The sequence below is a fragment of the Halictus rubicundus genome, chromosome 8 (genome assembly GCF_050948215.1).
Source record: "Halictus rubicundus isolate RS-2024b chromosome 8, iyHalRubi1_principal, whole genome shotgun sequence".
Classification (NCBI taxonomy): domain Eukaryota; kingdom Metazoa; phylum Arthropoda; class Insecta; order Hymenoptera; family Halictidae; genus Halictus; species Halictus rubicundus.
In genome coordinates, this window is record NC_135156.1 from 8,419,987 (window position 1) to 8,439,026 (window position 19,040).

General features: G+C 29.8%; 5 protein-coding genes across 9 annotated transcripts; 3 read left to right on the forward strand and 2 right to left on the reverse strand.

Annotated features, from left to right (window-relative positions):
* The first annotated feature begins 1,105 nt into the window (after positions 1 to 1,105).
* On the forward strand, positions 1,106 to 5,110 carry Adp (WD and tetratricopeptide repeats 1). The gene is made up of 14 exons (XM_076792239.1): positions 1,106 to 1,260; positions 1,841 to 1,956; positions 2,028 to 2,158; positions 2,272 to 2,383; positions 2,457 to 2,843; positions 2,913 to 3,036; positions 3,152 to 3,331; positions 3,408 to 3,517; positions 3,593 to 3,720; positions 3,803 to 3,883; positions 3,956 to 4,098; positions 4,201 to 4,345; positions 4,427 to 4,619; positions 4,701 to 5,110. The coding sequence occupies exons 2-14, from the start codon at positions 1,894 to 1,896 to the stop codon at positions 4,902 to 4,904; spliced, it is 2,001 nt and encodes a 666-aa protein (XP_076648354.1). The 5' UTR covers positions 1,106 to 1,260; positions 1,841 to 1,893; the 3' UTR covers positions 4,905 to 5,110.
* Positions 5,111 to 5,317: 207 nt separating this feature from the next.
* On the reverse strand, positions 5,318 to 7,188 carry Bbs5 (Bardet-Biedl syndrome 5 protein). Of its 2 annotated transcripts, none has more exons than XM_076792242.1 (8): positions 7,071 to 7,188; positions 6,608 to 6,756; positions 6,488 to 6,537; positions 6,288 to 6,415; positions 6,019 to 6,154; positions 5,843 to 5,944; positions 5,583 to 5,774; positions 5,318 to 5,524 (listed from the first exon to the last, which is right to left on the reverse strand). In XM_076792242.1, exons 1-8 carry the CDS (start codon positions 7,109 to 7,111, stop codon positions 5,318 to 5,320), a joined length of 1,005 nt encoding a protein of 334 aa, XP_076648357.1. In that variant the 5' UTR covers positions 7,112 to 7,188. The 2 variants fall into 2 exon arrangements, with proteins under 2 accessions (XP_076648357.1, XP_076648356.1); XM_076792241.1 differs by having other exon boundaries at positions 6,488 to 6,555.
* Positions 7,189 to 8,179: 991 nt separating this feature from the next.
* Bdp1 (transcription factor TFIIIB component B'' homolog Bdp1) lies at positions 8,180 to 11,525 on the forward strand. 2 transcript variants are annotated; one of them, XM_076792607.1, is made up of 7 exons: positions 8,180 to 8,429; positions 8,538 to 8,718; positions 8,805 to 9,162; positions 9,264 to 9,720; positions 9,801 to 10,243; positions 10,311 to 10,415; positions 10,491 to 11,525. In XM_076792607.1, the coding sequence occupies exons 3-7, from the start codon at positions 8,832 to 8,834 to the stop codon at positions 11,162 to 11,164; spliced, it is 2,010 nt and encodes a 669-aa protein (XP_076648722.1). In that variant the 5' UTR covers positions 8,180 to 8,429; positions 8,538 to 8,718; positions 8,805 to 8,831; the 3' UTR covers positions 11,165 to 11,525. The 2 variants fall into 2 exon arrangements, with proteins under 2 accessions (XP_076648722.1, XP_076648723.1); XM_076792608.1 differs by lacking the exons at positions 8,180 to 8,429; positions 8,538 to 8,718 and having other exon boundaries at positions 9,030 to 9,162; positions 9,250 to 9,720.
* Positions 11,526 to 11,643: 118 nt separating this feature from the next.
* On the reverse strand, positions 11,644 to 13,418 carry Secp43 (tRNA Selenocysteine associated protein). 2 transcript variants are annotated; one of them, XM_076792609.1, is made up of 6 exons: positions 13,306 to 13,418; positions 13,074 to 13,159; positions 12,765 to 12,962; positions 12,347 to 12,669; positions 12,060 to 12,259; positions 11,644 to 11,954 (listed from the first exon to the last, which is right to left on the reverse strand). In XM_076792609.1, exons 2-6 carry the CDS (start codon positions 13,113 to 13,115, stop codon positions 11,830 to 11,832), a joined length of 888 nt encoding a protein of 295 aa, XP_076648724.1. In that variant the 5' UTR covers positions 13,116 to 13,159; positions 13,306 to 13,418; the 3' UTR covers positions 11,644 to 11,829. The 2 variants fall into 2 exon arrangements, with proteins under 2 accessions (XP_076648724.1, XP_076648726.1); XM_076792611.1 differs by lacking the exon at positions 13,306 to 13,418 and having other exon boundaries at positions 13,074 to 13,291.
* A 590-nt stretch (positions 13,419 to 14,008) lies between these two features.
* On the forward strand, positions 14,009 to 17,557 carry Rab35 (RAS oncogene family member Rab35). Of its 2 annotated transcripts, XM_076792613.1 has the most exons (4): positions 14,009 to 14,151; positions 14,571 to 14,835; positions 15,424 to 15,848; positions 16,076 to 17,557. In XM_076792613.1, exons 2-4 carry the CDS (start codon positions 14,784 to 14,786, stop codon positions 16,202 to 16,204), a joined length of 606 nt encoding a protein of 201 aa, XP_076648728.1. In that variant the 5' UTR covers positions 14,009 to 14,151; positions 14,571 to 14,783; the 3' UTR covers positions 16,205 to 17,557. The 2 variants fall into 2 exon arrangements, with proteins under 2 accessions (XP_076648728.1, XP_076648727.1); XM_076792612.1 differs by lacking the exon at positions 14,009 to 14,151 and having other exon boundaries at positions 14,351 to 14,835.
* Positions 17,558 to 19,040: the final 1,483 nt, after the last annotated feature.

Genomic DNA, 19,040 nt, shown 5'->3' on the forward strand with positions numbered 1-19,040 from the left:
TTATGGTCAGGTATAGTCAGGTCTCCTCTTTGTTCTCGTCAGAGTCACGGCCGTCACGGGAGATCTGATGATCTGATCAGATCTGATGGTCACCAGTTTGCGGAGAAGGATAGAGAAGAAAGACGGGACCCTTGGGACATTGGAGGCCGGAAGATAATGGTGTAGATTAATTATTAAATTAATTATATTTATAAATAAATACAATTCTCTATTCTCTTCCTTCTCTTCTCTATACCAGCCCCCAGTTAATCGTGGACAATCCTGGGAGTCTCTATACTCTGGTTTGGAACCAGAGTCGTTAGATTAAGACGTCTCTCCCCACTCTATCTTCCCCTTCTATGACGCTATTTCTCATGCTACCGGCACGGCCCGGTCACGTGACAAGTTTCGTCTCTGTCGTCACTGATATATATATATCAGTGCTCTGTCGTAGATGTGTCACAATGTCGCGTGACTTATATCTGGTACTGACAGAGAGAGGGTAACTTTTTTCCCCTCAATTCGAGTCAATTCCCCTGATCAGGCGACTCTGGACGGAACCAAGCAAGTTTCGAGTTGTATGTGTATCAGAGAGGATATCCTCTCTCTGTATGTATCAGTATGTATACGCCTCTAGGGAATTTGCAAAATTAAACGAGTTGGATATATATTTGGCCAGATTGCAAACAATACGCTCTTACCTGAAATAAAATATCGATAGTTGTGAATCAAACATTTTATTGTCAACTATGTTTAATAGTCAATAGTAGTCAGCTTTTTTTTGTATCGAATGTTTTTAAATTACCTGCAGTTTGTTGGTAGTTGAAAATTATTATTATGTTAAATATTAACATTTTTAAAGTATTTAAAAATAACATGTATTGTCGAAATATACATAATTTATTAACGATTACGTACTAAAACTACGTGTGAAACACGAGCCACCTCTTTATTTATTTATAATGTGTTAATGTGAGCAAACATTGAAATTTCAAACTTCAATTAAGAGAGTGCGATAGTGACATGCAGTCCACCAATTGAAAGTTAAAGCACAACTAGTGCCATTCCTACATTTGCAATACCATGGACAAGTTTTTGCAACAAGAATACATACACGTATGCATGTGTGCATATGTATATATTTCAATGTTTATGGAACCAAAATTTAATTAAATTGCAAGAATGATGAATTCTTAAACGAGAAAAATGTCAACGAGAAACAACAGATGTATAATTTTTAATGAGTGATGAAACTACGAAAGACTGTATCGAATATTAAACGTAAGTTCAACATAGAACAAATTTTCATAATGAAAAAATTTTCAACGTTATAGAATAATAATTAATAGTTACAAATTCTGTAGAATGATAAAAATAGTCATCAAATTTGATAATAAATTCAGAAAAGGTCGTTCTGGTAATAAGTTTTAGCCGAAAATAAAATGTATTTGCAATAAATTTGTATTGCATGTTTATTGAAATAAGTAAACCTGCATTATTATGTTTTTAAGTTTAATCGATACATTTTACAAATTGATAAAGTATAAGAATTGGTAATGTCGCAGTAAAATGCAAAAAATCTTTGATCAAACATGTAGGTTTTAATAATTTTTGACAGTATATTTATGAAACACAGGTTTCTTTAATTATTGTTGCAATACAATTTATATTTATAATGCATTGATTTGTGCTGTAGATTTATATTAACTTTTCTCACAAATTATTTTCTTCCTTTTGTAATACAGTACAGTTATATGGATCTATGAATTATTTTGTACACGATAATTATATTTATACTTTCTTCATTTTATTAATTTTTCTGTAAGCTTTATAGAAGTAATTTGTATTTTGTGATTTCCAGAAAATATTTAAGTTTCTCAATATAGTAAGACGTTACATAAAATAAGTATAGAAATGCTTAATGTATATGATAAAGATTATAGAGTTCTGGATTTGGTACGGCAACGTGAAATACAGGTATGTTTCCTTGCATTAGATAATTATTGATTCATTTATATTTTATTTGAATTCTTTTGATACTTTTTTAGGATTCTGCAGCTTATACAGTCTCTCAGAATTTACATGTTACAGAAAATTTGATTTCTCGATTAGGATTAGAGAAAGAATTAGTTGGGCATACAGGATGTGTAAATTGTTTAGAATGGAACGAAAGTGGACAGTAAGCATTTCTGAATAAATAAGATAAAAATATTGTTCACGAAAAAAATAAGAAAGAACAAAAAATTACTTAAATTATTTTATATAATAGAGATAATTAATTGTTTCTTTCAGAATTCTTGCCTCAGCATCTGATGATATGAATATCATCTTATGGGATCCGTTTCGATATGAAAAGAAATTAGTACTACATACGGGTCATTATGGAAACATATTTTCCGTTAAGGTAATGTGATAACATGTAAAGCTTAACTTTTCCTAGAGTAGTCATAATGTTTTCAATTGTACACATGTTTTAGTTCATGCCAAAATCAAATGACAGCATACTGGTGTCAGGTGCTGGAGATAGCAAGGTACGAGTTCGAGATTTAACACTTGCTGAACCTTTGCTTATATGCAATTGTCATATGGGCCGTGTCAAACGTATTGGTACTGCATCTACTGTTCCTTTCCTATTTTGGAGTGCTGCAGAAGATGGTCTTATTCTACAATATGATATTCGTGCTCCACATACTTGCAAAAGTAATGGATCTAATACTGTATTAATAAATCTTTACAATCATATGGGTCGATACGCGGAAGCTAAATGTGTCACTGTGAATCCAAAACGACCAGAATTAATAGCTGTTGGAGCTGGTGATGCATATGTACGAATGTACGATCGCAGGATGATTAAGCTTTCTCAGGTAATTAGCTCTAAAACTTGTTTATTTCTGGTACACAATAAATGTTGATAATTTTTGCAATTTTCATAGGTGCCTATTATCTCTACTCCACGCAGTGACTGGGAGAGAGGACATGCAGCTTTACGTCGTGCTGCTGGTGAAGGAGATCCAGATGAGAATATACCATTGGGTTGCGCTCAGTATTTTATCGCGGGTTCGTTCGTACGATCGGAGATAGCATACGCAACTCCTTTAACCTTTATCTTCCTCTTTCATTATATGTAGCATGATTGCTTTAACAGAGACTGTTAATGTTTGATATTGAGCAGGCCATCTGCAGTCTCGACAGCGTGACAATAATAGGAGTATTACTACTACATACTTAACCTTCAGTGCTGATGGAAATGAACTTCTTGTTAACATGGGTGGGGAACAAATTTATTTATTTGATATCAACAATCCAAAAAATGTAAAGACATGCTTTGGTTATACTACACATACTTATACGGGTAACTATTAACATTAATGTTTACTAACTATTTAATGAAATTAATTCAAAGTAATTATTAAATGTTGTAATTATAGGGGACTTTGGAAAGTCGTGCTACACAAGCAAAAATAACGAGGACAGCATAGAGTATGCTAAGAAAAATGTAAAAGTTTTGCCACCTCATGTTGAAAAATTAAAATATGAAGTAAGTTGACCAATTGAATTTGCTAAATTAAATATGAAATAGAATGGATCGGAATGAATATGATTTTCTTATTAGGCTAATAAGTGTTTTGAGCAACAGAACTATGTGTTGGCAATTACTTTATATGATAAGGCAATTAGTTACTGTCCTACAGCAGCTGTGCTTTATGCTAATAGAGCTGCAGCGTATATGAAACGAACTTGGTATGGACTTTTAATTATTGTATCGTATATTCGAATAATAGAAAAAAGTAAAAATCTTACTAACATTTTATTTGATTTGTAGGGATGGTGATATCTACGCAGCTCTTAAAGACTGTCAAACAACATTACTCCTTGATCCAGGACATGTTAAAGCACGTTTTAGGTATCAATTATATTAATACTATAATATTTCATTTACTGAGTAAAGTATAGAGTATTAGATGTGTGTTTTTAGACTGGCGCGTTGTCTATTTGACTTAGATCAGGCAACAGAAGCTGATAAAGTACTTAAAGAATTTCAACAAAAATTTCCTGAATATGCATCTAATTCGGCGTGTAAAGCATTAAGAATGGATATAAAAGAAGCTATAGATTCTGGTATGTTTTAAGATAACATTTTATATCATTATTATTTTACATTATATGTATACTCTAAATTAAAAAAGGTTTTGTTTATTATTATTATTATTATGGAATCAGGTAGAGATAATACTACGAGTCAGCCAATGTTTCAAATATCTGGATATGAAAAAGAATGGCGACATAATACGATTGATTACAAAATGAGATTTTGTGGACACTGTAACACTACAACTGATATAAAAGAGGCTAATTTCTTTGGAAAGTAAGCATATATTTTACTAATAATTAAACAATCATGTTTAATATTTACAATATATTGATGACTATCAATTTTTCCTTTAAGCAATGGTCAATATATTGTAGCAGGATCAGATGATGGATCTTTTTTTATTTGGGATCGTAGTACTACGAATATTATTCGCGTACTAAGAGGAGACGAACGAATTGTAAATTGTCTCCAACCTCATCCGTCAACATGTTTGTTAGCTACTAGTGGTATTGATCCAGTAATCAGATTATGGAGCCCATTGCCCGAGGTATTTGTCATAATTATTGAAAAAATCGCAAATAAAGTAATTTGATGAATAATAACATACCATATTCTGTACTTAATATAGGATGGTAGTATTAACGACAGAAAAATCCAGAATTTAGAAGATGCTGCAGCCGCAAATCAAATACGGATGAACACAGATCCATTTGAAGTAATGCTCATGAATATGGGATATAGATTTCCTAGTCAGCAAGCTGAACATAATGAAGATGGCAATGAACAACAAAATCAGTCAATTATGCTACCTTTGGATTGTAGACCGAGTTAAATTTTTAAAAAAATTTGAAAAGTGGCATAAAATTGCAACTAAATATCTGAAGACTTATTCAATGCTGTATTGTAGAATATTAATATACTTTACTTCTAATTATCTATTTTTTTATTAATTCTTTGTAGCTGTTGACTTTTTAGAAAACGAAATGCTAAAGTATATTTAAAATTGTGTTTTAAGAATATAAAACGTTTTTTACAAAAGTGAAATCATATTTTTCTTTTCTGAAATGTTCAATATTTGTGCAATACTGCTTAGTAGATTAATTTCTATTAATATATAGATACATTCAAAACAATCACAATGAACCTTATTTACATTGTTGTTTTTATTTTCCTTTAAAGTATCCCTAGAACTTCGTAATTCTCATAATTTTATACAGTGTATAATATACACAGTAAATGATACATCTAACTTTGAGGTATAAGCTCCCATATATTTTGCAAAGTACTAGTTTCGTTAGGTTTTTCCGCAGCAATCCCTAAATAATCTGAAATATTGGGTTTACGTTGATTTATTCCTTCAGAGAAATAATAACCAAAAATGTTTAAATTTTCTATTTGATTGTCTTCTTTTTCAGAATATTGTTCTATATTTACTTCTCGTTGTAAAGGTGCCTGTAATAAGTTATTAAATAATTATTAAGTAAAAATGAGTTTGTGTACGTAATATTACCTCATGTTCAAATGTATAATCTACACCAAAAATTGGACATTTTTCAAACGTTTTGAACAATGTTGAAACTTCTTTGTATAAAATATGGAGCTTTTCAAGGGGGGTAACTCGAAAGCCTAATATGTATGCTCCTGTAGATTCTGTACTTACAATTACTAAAGTTGGACCAAATTTTGAATTTTTAATTGTAATCTGTTAGAAAACTAAAAATTATTAAAATCTTCTTTGTACACTAATAGTATATTTCAGTATGTACTTACACTTGCTATTGTAAAATATGGAATTGATATGTTGAATTGATAATTCATATCGGCAAACCATACTAAACGTATATTTGTTACAATGAAAGTTCCAATATTTCCCTAACAAAACAAGTTATAATATTTCGTGTTTTAGGAGTAGTACAATTCATATGTGTAAAAAATAAATGTTTCACCTGTTCTAGCGATAGATTCCAAATATCCTGCAAAGTAGAATGAACAGTTTCTTGTGGCAGTAAAGTCAGTTGATTTTCATTAATTATACCACTTCTTAACTTAATTTCTCGATAAATCTTTGATGAAGTGTAAGCTCTGTAATATTATATTTAAAAGAAAGTATATATTTATATATTACAGTAACCCAAAATACAAAAACTTAATACAAGGAATTATGCATTACATTATCTACCAAGAAAATATTTGAAGTATAACACAGAAAATATACCTGTATATGCCAATGACGGATGTATAATGTCTTGTGCTTTTTGAACCTAGATTTGTAAATATAAATTCGTATCTGCAGTTTCGAAAAGAAGCTAAAATATATAGAGCTTGTGTATGTTTTCCTTGTAACTACAAAAATTATTTGTTTTAATTAATTTGTATAAGTAATAAATATTATATTATACTCAAATATATACTGACATTATGGACAGTTTTAGAATTCACAGCAATGATCGTGTTGTATCCAATACCTATGAAAAATAATCTTACTAATTTTCACAACTATTAATAGAAAAGTTCAAATATACTATGTGACAGTACTTAGATTGATTCGAGGAAGATGTAATGAATGCCATATTACTCTGAGATTTGTTACTATAAGTCTTCCACTATCGCCTGCATTCCCTTTGGTGTCTTCAATTAAATCAAGTTTATCAGCAGCAAACTCTCCCAATCGTAACTGAATCAAGCTAAATCAAATTTCAAATGATATATAAATATTAGTTCTTCTTTGTAATATTTTATATGTGGTTCATCTATTGCCGTTCTTTTGATGATATAAATGCGGTTTTAAGATTAATAATTTTTTAGTAAATCATATAAAATTAAAATATCTTGCCAAACTACAAGCGCGAATTTTTTTATTTACTCAAAAAAATGAACAATATATATATGTTGTAACAAAATATTTTGAAAATTTAAAAATATATGATCACCAACTATTATGAGACTCGGTGAACTAATATATATTGAAACAGTACATTAAAAACGCAAAAAATATTACTTGTAAGAAATATCAAATCGAACTTCATTGTCTTGCCACATATTGTTAATATAAATGTTTTGAAGATGCCTACAACTTTATAGGATCGGTGTAACAAAAATCAATATCGTTGCCATATCTACAAAAGGATAACATTAAAAGGAAAATTAAGGCGCTTAGGAAGCAAAATCATATATGATTTCATTATTAATTACTTTATACTGAGCATATTGAAAGTTTATTATGTATCATTTTTCATAATACAAGCTATAGATTCAAACAATATATAATATACATACAGTTAGGAACAAAAGTTTGGTACACTTGGTTTTCAATTATACAAACGCATTTAATTAAAGAAAAAACACAATATTTTAATATCTTAATTTTAAAATATATATTCTCTCTGCTACTTGCTACTCTACATACTACTTGATACTACTAGCAACTATTTACTAGTAAATGTAGTAAAAAAAGAGGTCGATTCTTGCAGAATCGATTCTTTGATTACGATTTTTTGGTAGAATCGACTGCCAAATGCCGAAGAAGCGATTCTTTTCGGAGAATCGAACATCCCTACCGGACCTATGAGTATACCTTGACTAAGGTCACAAACTTAGATTAAGATCAAGATTAGTTAGTATGACAGATGAAGATTAGTATCTTAATATATTCTGTTCTCAATACAATTCAAACGCTATTCGTATAGGTTTAAAGAGCGCTAACAGCGTCTATTATTCATTATTCATTTTTATTTTTGTCTACCCAATGAAATAAATTTATTGAATAATTCCTACTTAATAAAAATTGAAATTGAAGTGGCAGGAGTTGCAAGATGGCGTAACAGATTTGGTGGCAATTTTGATTAACGTCTGCTGCAAATTTGATTTTCTGAAATTGCAAATTTGGCTATCTGATATACCCGGTATATAATTACAAAACAAAAAAGAATGGAAGAAAACAAGCCCAGAAACTACAAAAAAATGAGTGCATATCATTCCGGACAGATTGAAATTGTTATAAACAATAAGGGATTACACTTGAAATATTAGTTGTATAAAATAAATAGTAATAATATACTATCAACTTATAAGTGTCACGATACTTTTGTTTTGTAATTAACCCATATAAAAGTTGTGATACTCTAAAATTAAATATTAAATATTGCATTTTTTCTTTTATTCATATGCGTTTGTATTTTTATAATTAAAAACCAAGTGTGCCAATACTTTTGTTCTTAACTGTACATATTCACATCATTCGATTCGTGGAGTTTAAAGTTGAAGAAATGTGTATAGAGTATAGAGGGCCAGAAATCAGCAAGAACATACACAGATGGCTACGAAATCGTATACGAATATTGAAACATATTGACCTAACGTGAGCAAAGTGGAAATCTGTTTTCTACTGACATACAAAATATGTCACTATTATTATTATTTTATAAATACCACAAATGTTCGTAATTATAAATAATGGTTTACATAGTTTGACAGACTATAAAACTATATAATAATCGATTAATATGATGCCAATGATGTTAGCAACCAAACAATTTTGTTACTGTAATCGGTAAAGAATTAAAATACGTAAAGAAATGTTACACTGACGCATAGCAAATACTTACTACATTATTACTATTTTTTATGCGCGTTGCGAGTTATTACTGGTAAGCAAATAAATATCAAAACTCTATATGCAGGTTAAGGTTAACAAACGCTATTTATTTAAAAAGTGTATTTTAAATATTTGTAGTTCTTATTTCTTGTGTATATTGACAAAATGAAACGGGCACGAATAAAGGCTACAGTTACTGTTCCAACAAGACGGAAAACAACGCAAGAAAATACTATCACAGAATCTACAACTACAACTGATTGCACTGAGAAACCGAACAATGAAGTTGATGAGACTTCTTCAGTATCTCAACAACAAATTTCAGAGAACAATCTTCAAGAAACAGAATCACAGGAAATCACAATAACAACAAAACAAATACAAAATGAAACAAGCAATCAAAATTTTTCGTGCAAGATTGACACTAAACAAAGTTCTGATGATTCCAAAAAAGAAATTATACAACCTTCAGAAAACACAAATACAACACAACTTGGTAAGTTAGATAGACAGTATAATAAATATAATAATATTAATATTAAAGTAACAAGCTATAGTCTACAAGTATAGAAATTATTGATAGTTTGTAATATCTAGGTTCTCCTATAAAATTATCACAAAACCGATTGAGTTTCATGAGGCCAACACCTAAATTAGACAGTGGTGGTAGAGTAAGGAGAAATAGCATACAAGGAAGTGGAGCTAGTGCAAGCGAGTCAGAAGATGATAGCAAGAGAACAAATTGTAGCACTGTCAGTCATACAAAGAACGATTTAGTTCAGACAGCAGAAATTGTTAAAGACACAGTTGTTAATAACACTAAAGTATCTAATTTAACTAAATCGAAAGCAGGTCAAAAAAGACGTGTCTTAGTTTCTGAATCTGCAAGAAAATTAGCTGACGCTAGAAGAGAATTTAATTTGAAACATGAGAACAAGATACCAGATAGAAGCAAACTTACTATGTATGATTTAATATATTACAATCCTGTTACAAATCCTATGAAGAAAGCTAAGGAATCTGAAACAGCAGCAAGAAAACTTTCAACTTGCCAGTGAGTATCTTATTAACTAAAAAGCTTAATAGTTCTCGAGTTAACATAAAAAAATGTTGGAAAATTGTTCAATTTTTCAGATCTGATGAACTTCAAGAAGAAGAAGAAAAAGAAGAAAATGAAGATGATCCGTCATCAGCAATGCCTGTACCACAAGTAAAAGTCGGACCAGATGGTCAACTAATAATAGACGAACAAAGCCTTGTCATAGAGCAAACCAATGCAAAAAAGAATCGTGAAATATTAGCCAAGGAAGCTATCATTGATGATGATACTGGTGGTGGATTCTATAAAAAACGTCAGAAAAGTAAAGAATGGCCCAAATGGGAAACTCTAAAATTTTATAGAGCACTAAATACAGTTGGCACTGACTTTCTATTGATGCAAAGCCTTTTTCCAAATAGAACACGCCAGGAAATTAAAATCAAATTTAAGAAGGAAGAAAAAGTAAATAGAAATTTAATAGAAAAAGCTCTTGAATATCACCAAGAATTTGATATTGAATTACTAGAAAAATCATTGGGTAAGTTTTGTAATCTATAATTTTATATGTTTACCGTCTAAATTATAAATCTAATTTATATTTATAGCTTCGTTGGACAATACTGAAAAAGAAGATTCTACTATACAAGAAAAACGAAAGTATAAGGAGTCAAGGGAAAAAATTAAAAAAGTCGATAGAAAACGAAGATGCAGTAAGTCAAAATGAAATTAAATCAAATCAAATAATTTAAAAAAATTTAATATAAAATTATAATTAATACTTTCAGGAATTGTAGCAACTAGTATTGCAGAAATGGATGCATCGGATGAAGAAGAGTGTTCAGATTCAACGGTGCAGAATGAAAATATAGAAGGTGATGAATATCAACAATCTCTTAAAAAAGCACACACAAAAAAACGTAAAAAAATGAAGGACGAGAAGAAAACGTCAGAAGTACTACCAATTGAAACGGAAGATGTTGAATCATTAAGTGTATGTTCAGGTTTTGATAGTGATACGGAAATTTATCATGTACGACCAACTAGATCGGGAAGACTACCAAAAGTGAAAAAGTTGCAAGGACCAGACATAAATACACTTGATAATGAAAGATTAAATTATGATTCAAGTGACCAGGAAGATACAACATCGTCAAAAAATACTACAAGAGATATGGATAATACTCATTCGGAAACTAATTACGTAAATTCGGTTAAAACAGTCATACCAAATATTAATCATGTGGAACCTGGATCTTTAGTTATTTTATCAAAAGAATCGCCAGAGGAGCCCGGTAAAAGTGTTTTACAAGTTTATATGGTTAGTTCCAATGTTAACTCTTCAGAAAATGTCGAGCAACAATCCGCGACAGACGTAAATTTACCACCAGAACTTTTAGCAACCGTAACAACTACATTAACAGATACAGAATCAGTTATAATCAAAGAAGAGCCTGAATAATCAAGTATAAATAATTTTTCAAGGTATATAATATTTAAAAATACAAGTCATTTTTCATAAACTAATATATTATCACATACTTGATTGATAGTCATAATTATTATTATTTTCATCTCACTATCGATACGCTATATTATAATTATGCAATATAGTAATATTTCCTATGTTGCACAGAAAGTTTTCAAAGCAGTAGAAAATAAATTTTGTATGAAACGATATAGACTAAAATTATCATAAATATGTCCTTTTCTAATAATTACAATGAAATGTTTTTACATAAATAATACTATTAGCTCGTATGCAAATACTATTAGCTCGTGTTTTATATAATTAAAAGCCCATCACTTACCATAAGTTTATACAATGCTGAAGTTTTGCTCATGTATCATGAAACATCCTGTATATATTTGATTAATTCCATTAAACGAATATTAAATTATCATGTTGGTTTATGTGCGAACAAATATAGTTTTTGTACATATTAAATTTGTACATAATATTTACTTAAAATATACAGAAAATATATAAACTGTAAAATTTTATTTATTTTTTTTATAATTTTTTAGATGAAAATGGTTTTTTAGTATGACTTTTGTACGCGAATGGAAAATTGATTTAAACGATTAATAAAATAATGAATGAATATGGAATTTAAATATGATACTTTAATAACATAATTCTAATGTGTCACACGGTATCCACTTTGAACTTTCCAATGCATCCCACAAATTATAGTCTTGTTCTATTATTTCTCTATTAAGTTTATCGATATCTACAGGAACGGAATGTTCTGGAAAATAGTAAAAGAAGTGATAATTTGGTATGTTCTAAGAATAAATTGCATAGGCGCAACATGGTTGTACATTTATTGCAAAACAGGTAGAGATGTTCTTACCAATTAGTTCTAATTCATCTTCTTCAGGTTTCTGATCTGATATATAACTGTTATATCCATCGGATGTAGGTTCGCTTTCATAATAACCCTGTTGCCACGCACTGTAGCTGTTCCAATACGATGATGTATCATAATAATTATAAGCATCTGAATTTATGTTTGATGCTGGATAATCAGACGACGATTGCGGCGGAGTAGACCTGAAGTAACAAAACAAAATTAAATTTCAAATATATTCTATAATTCCCATCGATTGAATACAAATGATGAGCAGATATTTTGTATACCCTGATATTTTATTCCAAGGTCTAGGGACAGCATTACAAATTTTTAGTGATTTTGTTCCTAGTCCTCTGTATCCATTCATGGTAACTAAACTATTTTTTTGTTCTTCTTCATTAGCAAATCTGACAAAACCATATCCTTTACTAAAACCAGAGCTGTCCAAAATTACTTTTGCGGTTCTAATTGAATTATATTTTGCTGCAAATGCTCTGTATAGAGAGTAGTCATCTACATCTGTTGACAAATCTCCAACCCAAATACTGAATTCTCTTTCCGCTGCTGGTTTGCCTGTTGTGCTAGCATGATTTAATCGAAATCTTACAGCCTAAAATGTGAAATCAATATGAAATTAGAAAATAAATAAAAAAAATTGTTGCTACATTATTTAATGTTGTAGTAATGTAAATACGTGATTCTTACCGGATTAGAACCAGGTATCACTTTGCCATTTAATTTATGCATTGCATCGAGTGCCATTTCATCAGTTGGAAAGTGTACAAAACAATATCCTGCTGGTTCACCCGTATAGCGATTCCTCATTACTTTAACAGTTTGCGGTTGTTCTCCCATTTTGTGAAAGGCATTCATTATAAAACTTTCTGTCATGTATGGTTCTAACTAAAACAATCATTACAAAATGTGTAACAGAAGAATTAAAGCACAACTCTAAAATTAGTTTTATAATAATAAGATGTGTATTTTTTTTTTAAATAGGTAACTTTTACTTACTCCACCCATCCATAACTGGCACAATACCATTGGTCCTGACATTTTCTTGTTTATGATTATTCGAAATTAACAAAACACTTAGAATTCTATCATGAAACATAAAATGCAATTATTCGAAATTTGAATTATTTCAATAACGATGTATATTATCGATTTTCTGCTTTAAAAAACAGAATCAATGTCAATACAATATAAAAATAGCATAGAAAATTGTTCAAAAAACCACACATACACAAAATTTTTAAAAATTTGGAGGAGGTTAGAATCACAAGTTGTACACTACCTATTTCTAAGTTTTGCACGACTGGAAAGAAGTCACATAGAAGGAACGCGAATCTGATTGGTTGTTAGGCGGACGTAATTTTGCTATTGGTCGAAGTGACAACGTCAACGAATCAGATTACGACTGTTTAGATTCTCTCTGTAGAGAATCTCCTCACGCATTCTTTTTATTTATAGTAGCCGACAGTAAATGCTTGCAAATTTTAACCGATTCTTGCCGAGAGGAAATAAGCTAAAAATGATCGCGTTCTGATTCATGCTGAAAAATGAGATTAGGGTGCAGTACTATACTGGAGGCATTGAAATGCCGGGTGTGAGCACTCTCATTTCCGCTCTGGTTCTAGCCTTTTAAATTATAAATAAAATTCTTTTATTTAAAGTGCTGAATTTTCAAATTTGATGTAAAAAATAAGAATTCGTTTATAAGATTGCGGGGAAATACAGTTTTGCCTCGTTAATGTCACATGTTTTCTACTTTCTTAACGTCGCATTCTTGTCCCTACCATCTTCGGTGTATCCAGTGCAATCCAGTAGTACTGCTCTTTGTTTCTGACCATAAGATGTTACAGATTTGCTAGCCAATAGGAAATAATGTCATGTTTGGCAACAATGCGCTCAGTTTCCCGAATTATGTGACAATAATAAGAAAAAACTCTAGTACTTTTGCTACTTCATTGTACCCGCTATTTACATATCAGCAGAAAGTAATTTAGCTATGTTCTGATTTCTAATTGGTAAAATGGACGCCATCATTACGATCTACCAATCAGAAATGAATAAAATTTATACTTGTTTGGTATTTATTTATTACTTTATTTGGTATTTAAGAAAATACGTTTCATGTAGATCATAGAACATATGAAAGCCAAGTATATTTTTCTAACCATATTTTACGAATATACCTGTTTTAATAGTGAAAGACGGTAATATCGTATTAAATGAAATTAAATGATTGCGTACAGTAACCGATCGGTACTTTAGTTTACACGATGATTCAATATTTGTAACGTTTCAATATGATTTATTTAATGATGATCATTTTCTTAAATATTATTTTCTTTCGATGAATAATTCTCATTAGCGGACAGACATCGTACATAAAAATACAGCCTTTAAAATAAATGAAACGCGTTGATTATTATAAGCTGATATGGTGTAGGCGTCATCTTTAATGAATTTTTTTCTTCATAGTGATAATGAATTTTGATATCGCAGGAAATAAACATGGCGCTGATTTGATACTAGAGTTCTTTACTTCGGACAAGCCGTGAGCCTTGTCGCAATTTGCACAAACTCGGACATTTCTCGTTTTTTTCAATCTGTCCATGTACAACCGAAATAATTTACTGTGCAGTGAACGTATCGTCCATATTCCGAACTGTTTTTGAGAGCGAATCTTTGATAAACTTGCACGTCATACATGTCAAAATGGCCCGGGAATATGATCATTTATTTAAGCTTCTAATAATAGGAGATAGTGGTAAGTGTACGATTTTTTGTTTATGTGAAATATGTTCAACTTTAAAATTATACTCGTAAGGAACAAAGCGTTATGGATACTTATAGTTCGATTAAGAATTTGCAAAATGCCATTTATTTACCACAATTAGAGTTTACAGAAAATTATATTTCGTACAGTGCTAAGAAACATCAGATTTTAGTAAATATTGGTTCTGCATCAACAATTTACACGTACTTTTATTTTCAGTTGTGTACATAAACAGAAGTGTTGGTATATTCTCAATTTAATATATATATGTATATATATACATATTTATTATTATCATGTTGTAATTTTCTAAATTAATCGAATAATATCTGATATCGTATATGTGTATACCTCGTTTTGAATGTATTACTGTTTAATTGAAACAATAAATTCTTTGGCCATAGGGTCTCTAAGTATCAGTTGGAAAATGTTCCAGAAAGTGAAACAATGATGATATATGATGATGCATTTGGATATTTAAGTGCACAATGACTACATTATTGTACAAAAGAAATATTTTACTTTTATTTTGTAATTGTACTTACTAAATTATATTTTCTTCTTTAATTTTTGTTTAAGGTGTAGGCAAAAGTTCGTTGCTCTTAAGATTCGCTGATAATACTTTTAACGGCAGTTATATAACTACAATTGGAGTGGACTTTAAAATACAAACTGTGGAAATAAATGGTGAGAGAGTAAAGCTCCAAATTTGGGACACAGCTGGACAAGAACGATTTCGGACAATAACTTCTACTTACTATAGGGGAACACATGGTGTTATTGTTGTGTATGATGTGACTAGTGGTGACTCCTTTGCTAACGTTAAAAGATGGTTGCATGAAATCGAACAAAATTGTGATGTGGTTAACAGGGTACTTGTAGGGAATAAGAATGATTCACCGAATGAAAAAGTGGTATTAACAGAAGATGCACAAAGATTCGCTAATCAAATGGGAATTCAATTGTTTGAAACTTCTGCTAAAGACAATATTAATGTTCAAGAAGTAAGTAACAGTTCTATTTTTGTGTGCTAGAATGCATTTAATACATGTTTCTCCATAATATATATGAAGAGCCACGAATCGGCAACTGTTTTACCGAGTTTTAATTCAATGAATATCTTGAATCAAAATTTTCCTCTGACTACTAGCATGTAATCGAAATTTTAACTGTAATGTTCTCTTTTAGTATAATGAATTAATTTCAGCTTACACTAATTTCTTGTATTTAGATGTTTATGGCAATAACACGGCAGGTGCTTAGGACCAAAAAAGAAAGGATGGAACAACAAGCTATGCAGATCAGTGAAACAGTAAACCTGAGAAAAAGCACAAAACAGCATAAAAAGAAATGTTGTTAACAGCACAGTATAAGCATGAGATCTGTTGTCAATGTCATTTAAAGTGATGAACAACAACAAAATTGACATATAAAGTAATACACCAATGTTTTATAAATCTATTAAGTTTTGTATTTGAATTACAACATCGAAGATTGTATTCTTATAGAATTATACTTTGATGCTGGTAACATTCAATATATATATATAGGATGCAAATATTATGAATGTGTAGTGTTCATTAAGCGAGAACAACTTTATACGCAACATTTTTTCCAGTGCTGCATGCTCTTAATGCAGTCATAAAAATATAAAGACCTATTTGTATTATATTACTTACAAAAGAATTAGTACAAGAAAAAACGAAACAACACAATATAATTGCTTTTTAATTGTGCTTTGCATACCATAATTTATACAAAGAGGGAGATAAAGTAATATTCAATGTACTGAGCTTTATCTAAATTTTTGATATATGTATATGTATTTGTATATATATACATTATATATATATTATTGTGTGTATAATATTATATATATAATATATGTATATACACATATGTATATGTATGTATGTATGTATAGTTATGAGATTGTGTAATTACGGACAAATTTTTTTAATGAGTTACCATAATAAGAGCCGAATAGTGTTAAATACCTAATATTTAGTGTTTATCCATCAAGAGGCGATCAATATTATTAACAGATAACTTAGTATATTTTATTGTGTAAGGTTCCTGCAATTTGATGACGCTTTTTAGTGCACTCTAAACAAATCGATTAAAATAAACAGTAGAAAGTATTTACGGTATAACAGAGGCAAGCTTTTTATGTGGCACAGGATGAAATTACATCACAGTATTTAGAAATTAAAGATTTTGTTTTAGAACAACAAAATAGTTTTTTTCTCTCTTATCACAAGTGAACTATTAATCTGTTTGCTAAGTATATGCTTATTAACAAAAGATTATGTTTAATGTAACAATAAAGTTCATTAAATACTAATGGAACAATACTGGGAACCATAAACACACGTGTATGTAAATCTTAGTCTTTAGAAATATTATGCGAGCGATCTATATTGTCATAGTATTATAATTGAAATTATACATGATAAAAGTAAACAATGATTTAATACGGCCTTTTACATTTGTGTACGTTTTGGTCTGCATAATTGTAACATTGAAATGCGAATCATTAGTAAAATTGTTCTTTGTTAAGCATACAGTTAAAATCTTTATTAAAGCAGGAAAGATAAACATGTAAGTATGCAATAATTTGTTGAAGATGGTAGTAAATACAATGAAGTTGGAATGCTATAAAGTGTGTAACATGATAGATGGGAATGCTTTGAATAGTAGATTCAAGAATCGGGATAACAATAAAATACATTCGTAAAAATGTATCAGTAAAATGTATTTGCTTTTTAACAAATCTTACGTGTACACCTTCATCAGTGGTATATATCGTGACATGCATTTATATATTAATACTGTCATTAGCTTTTCTAAAAATTATTGTATTATAATTATTTGATATGTCTTAAAGACCTTTAAAGTCTTTATAACTAATGTAATTGTTCTGCTTTTAAAATATTGACTCCATTCCTGAATTATATGCCGTATATGGTGTTACACTCTATATATGCTATAGTAATATGATAAATGTCTTCTTTCCATCTGTGATAATAGTTAGGATATCTATCCAGCTGCCGCTGTAATACCGTCATGAATGATACCTTATGAATTAACACAATTGATGTTGCAATTTTTTGATCTGTACAACATATCTTTTTAACAAGGCAATGAAGCGGCATCCTATAACTTGTAAATATTCTACTTGCCAGTTTTAGTGGCATATCACAAGTATTCTAATCAATTATATTCGATATTGTTTACTGTTATACAGTTATAACATTGTAATATGAACTATTATATACTTGAAACTATAAATAAATAAACAAATAGTAGTTTAAGCGTATATATAATTTCTAACCGTTCGTTAGCTTACTCCCCATGCTAACTTTCTTAAATATGAAATTAAAGGAATTATTAGCAAGAATGAAGTAAACCATTCTTGAAACACGAATGGCTACATATTTTTACTTTCCACTTTCATATGAATAATTGATTTTTCATTATAAAATTTGATACAAACTTAATATGTATCGAAATAATAAGTCGTGTAAACTGTGATCAGACAGTTTGTAAACAAGTAATTCTCATTAAATTATGAAACAACGTAAATAATGTTATTCACGTATCTACAAAAGTTTAGCAGTTCTTATCTGAATTCTTTTAATGTTGTGCATATACAGTAAAATAAATTTTGACATTTTGTTTGTTCGCTAATTATTCTTACGATAATTAAATTATTAGTACGTTGTTATTACGCTATCAGCCTCTTACTAGACAAGGATTCATTTTGTGCTACATCGAATATTAATAGATAATCATAAAATTCTAATCAAATTACATATAGAAGACAGTTTAGTAAGTCAAAGAGAACGTTCCGAATCTTGGTCTTATTTTTCCGAGGATAATATTGCAATGGTCTGCAATCGTCCTTGATTATACATTCAAAGTCATCATCGGCTATTCATGCAAGACTTATGGTATTCAAGAATCTTGGGTATAATCTATTCTACTTTAAAATTTATACGATCTGGTTTTGCTAAACAAGACACGCAACTTGTGTTCCAAGCTAACGTACGGAGTATACGTATATACATAAACAATCGTTTCGAATTTTTTTTAGACAATACAACAATATACAACAGATTTCAAAAAGATTTCAATTAATATTTCTGAAGAGATTTCCCTTTTTAACACACGGCACGTCGTATACGATACGTATA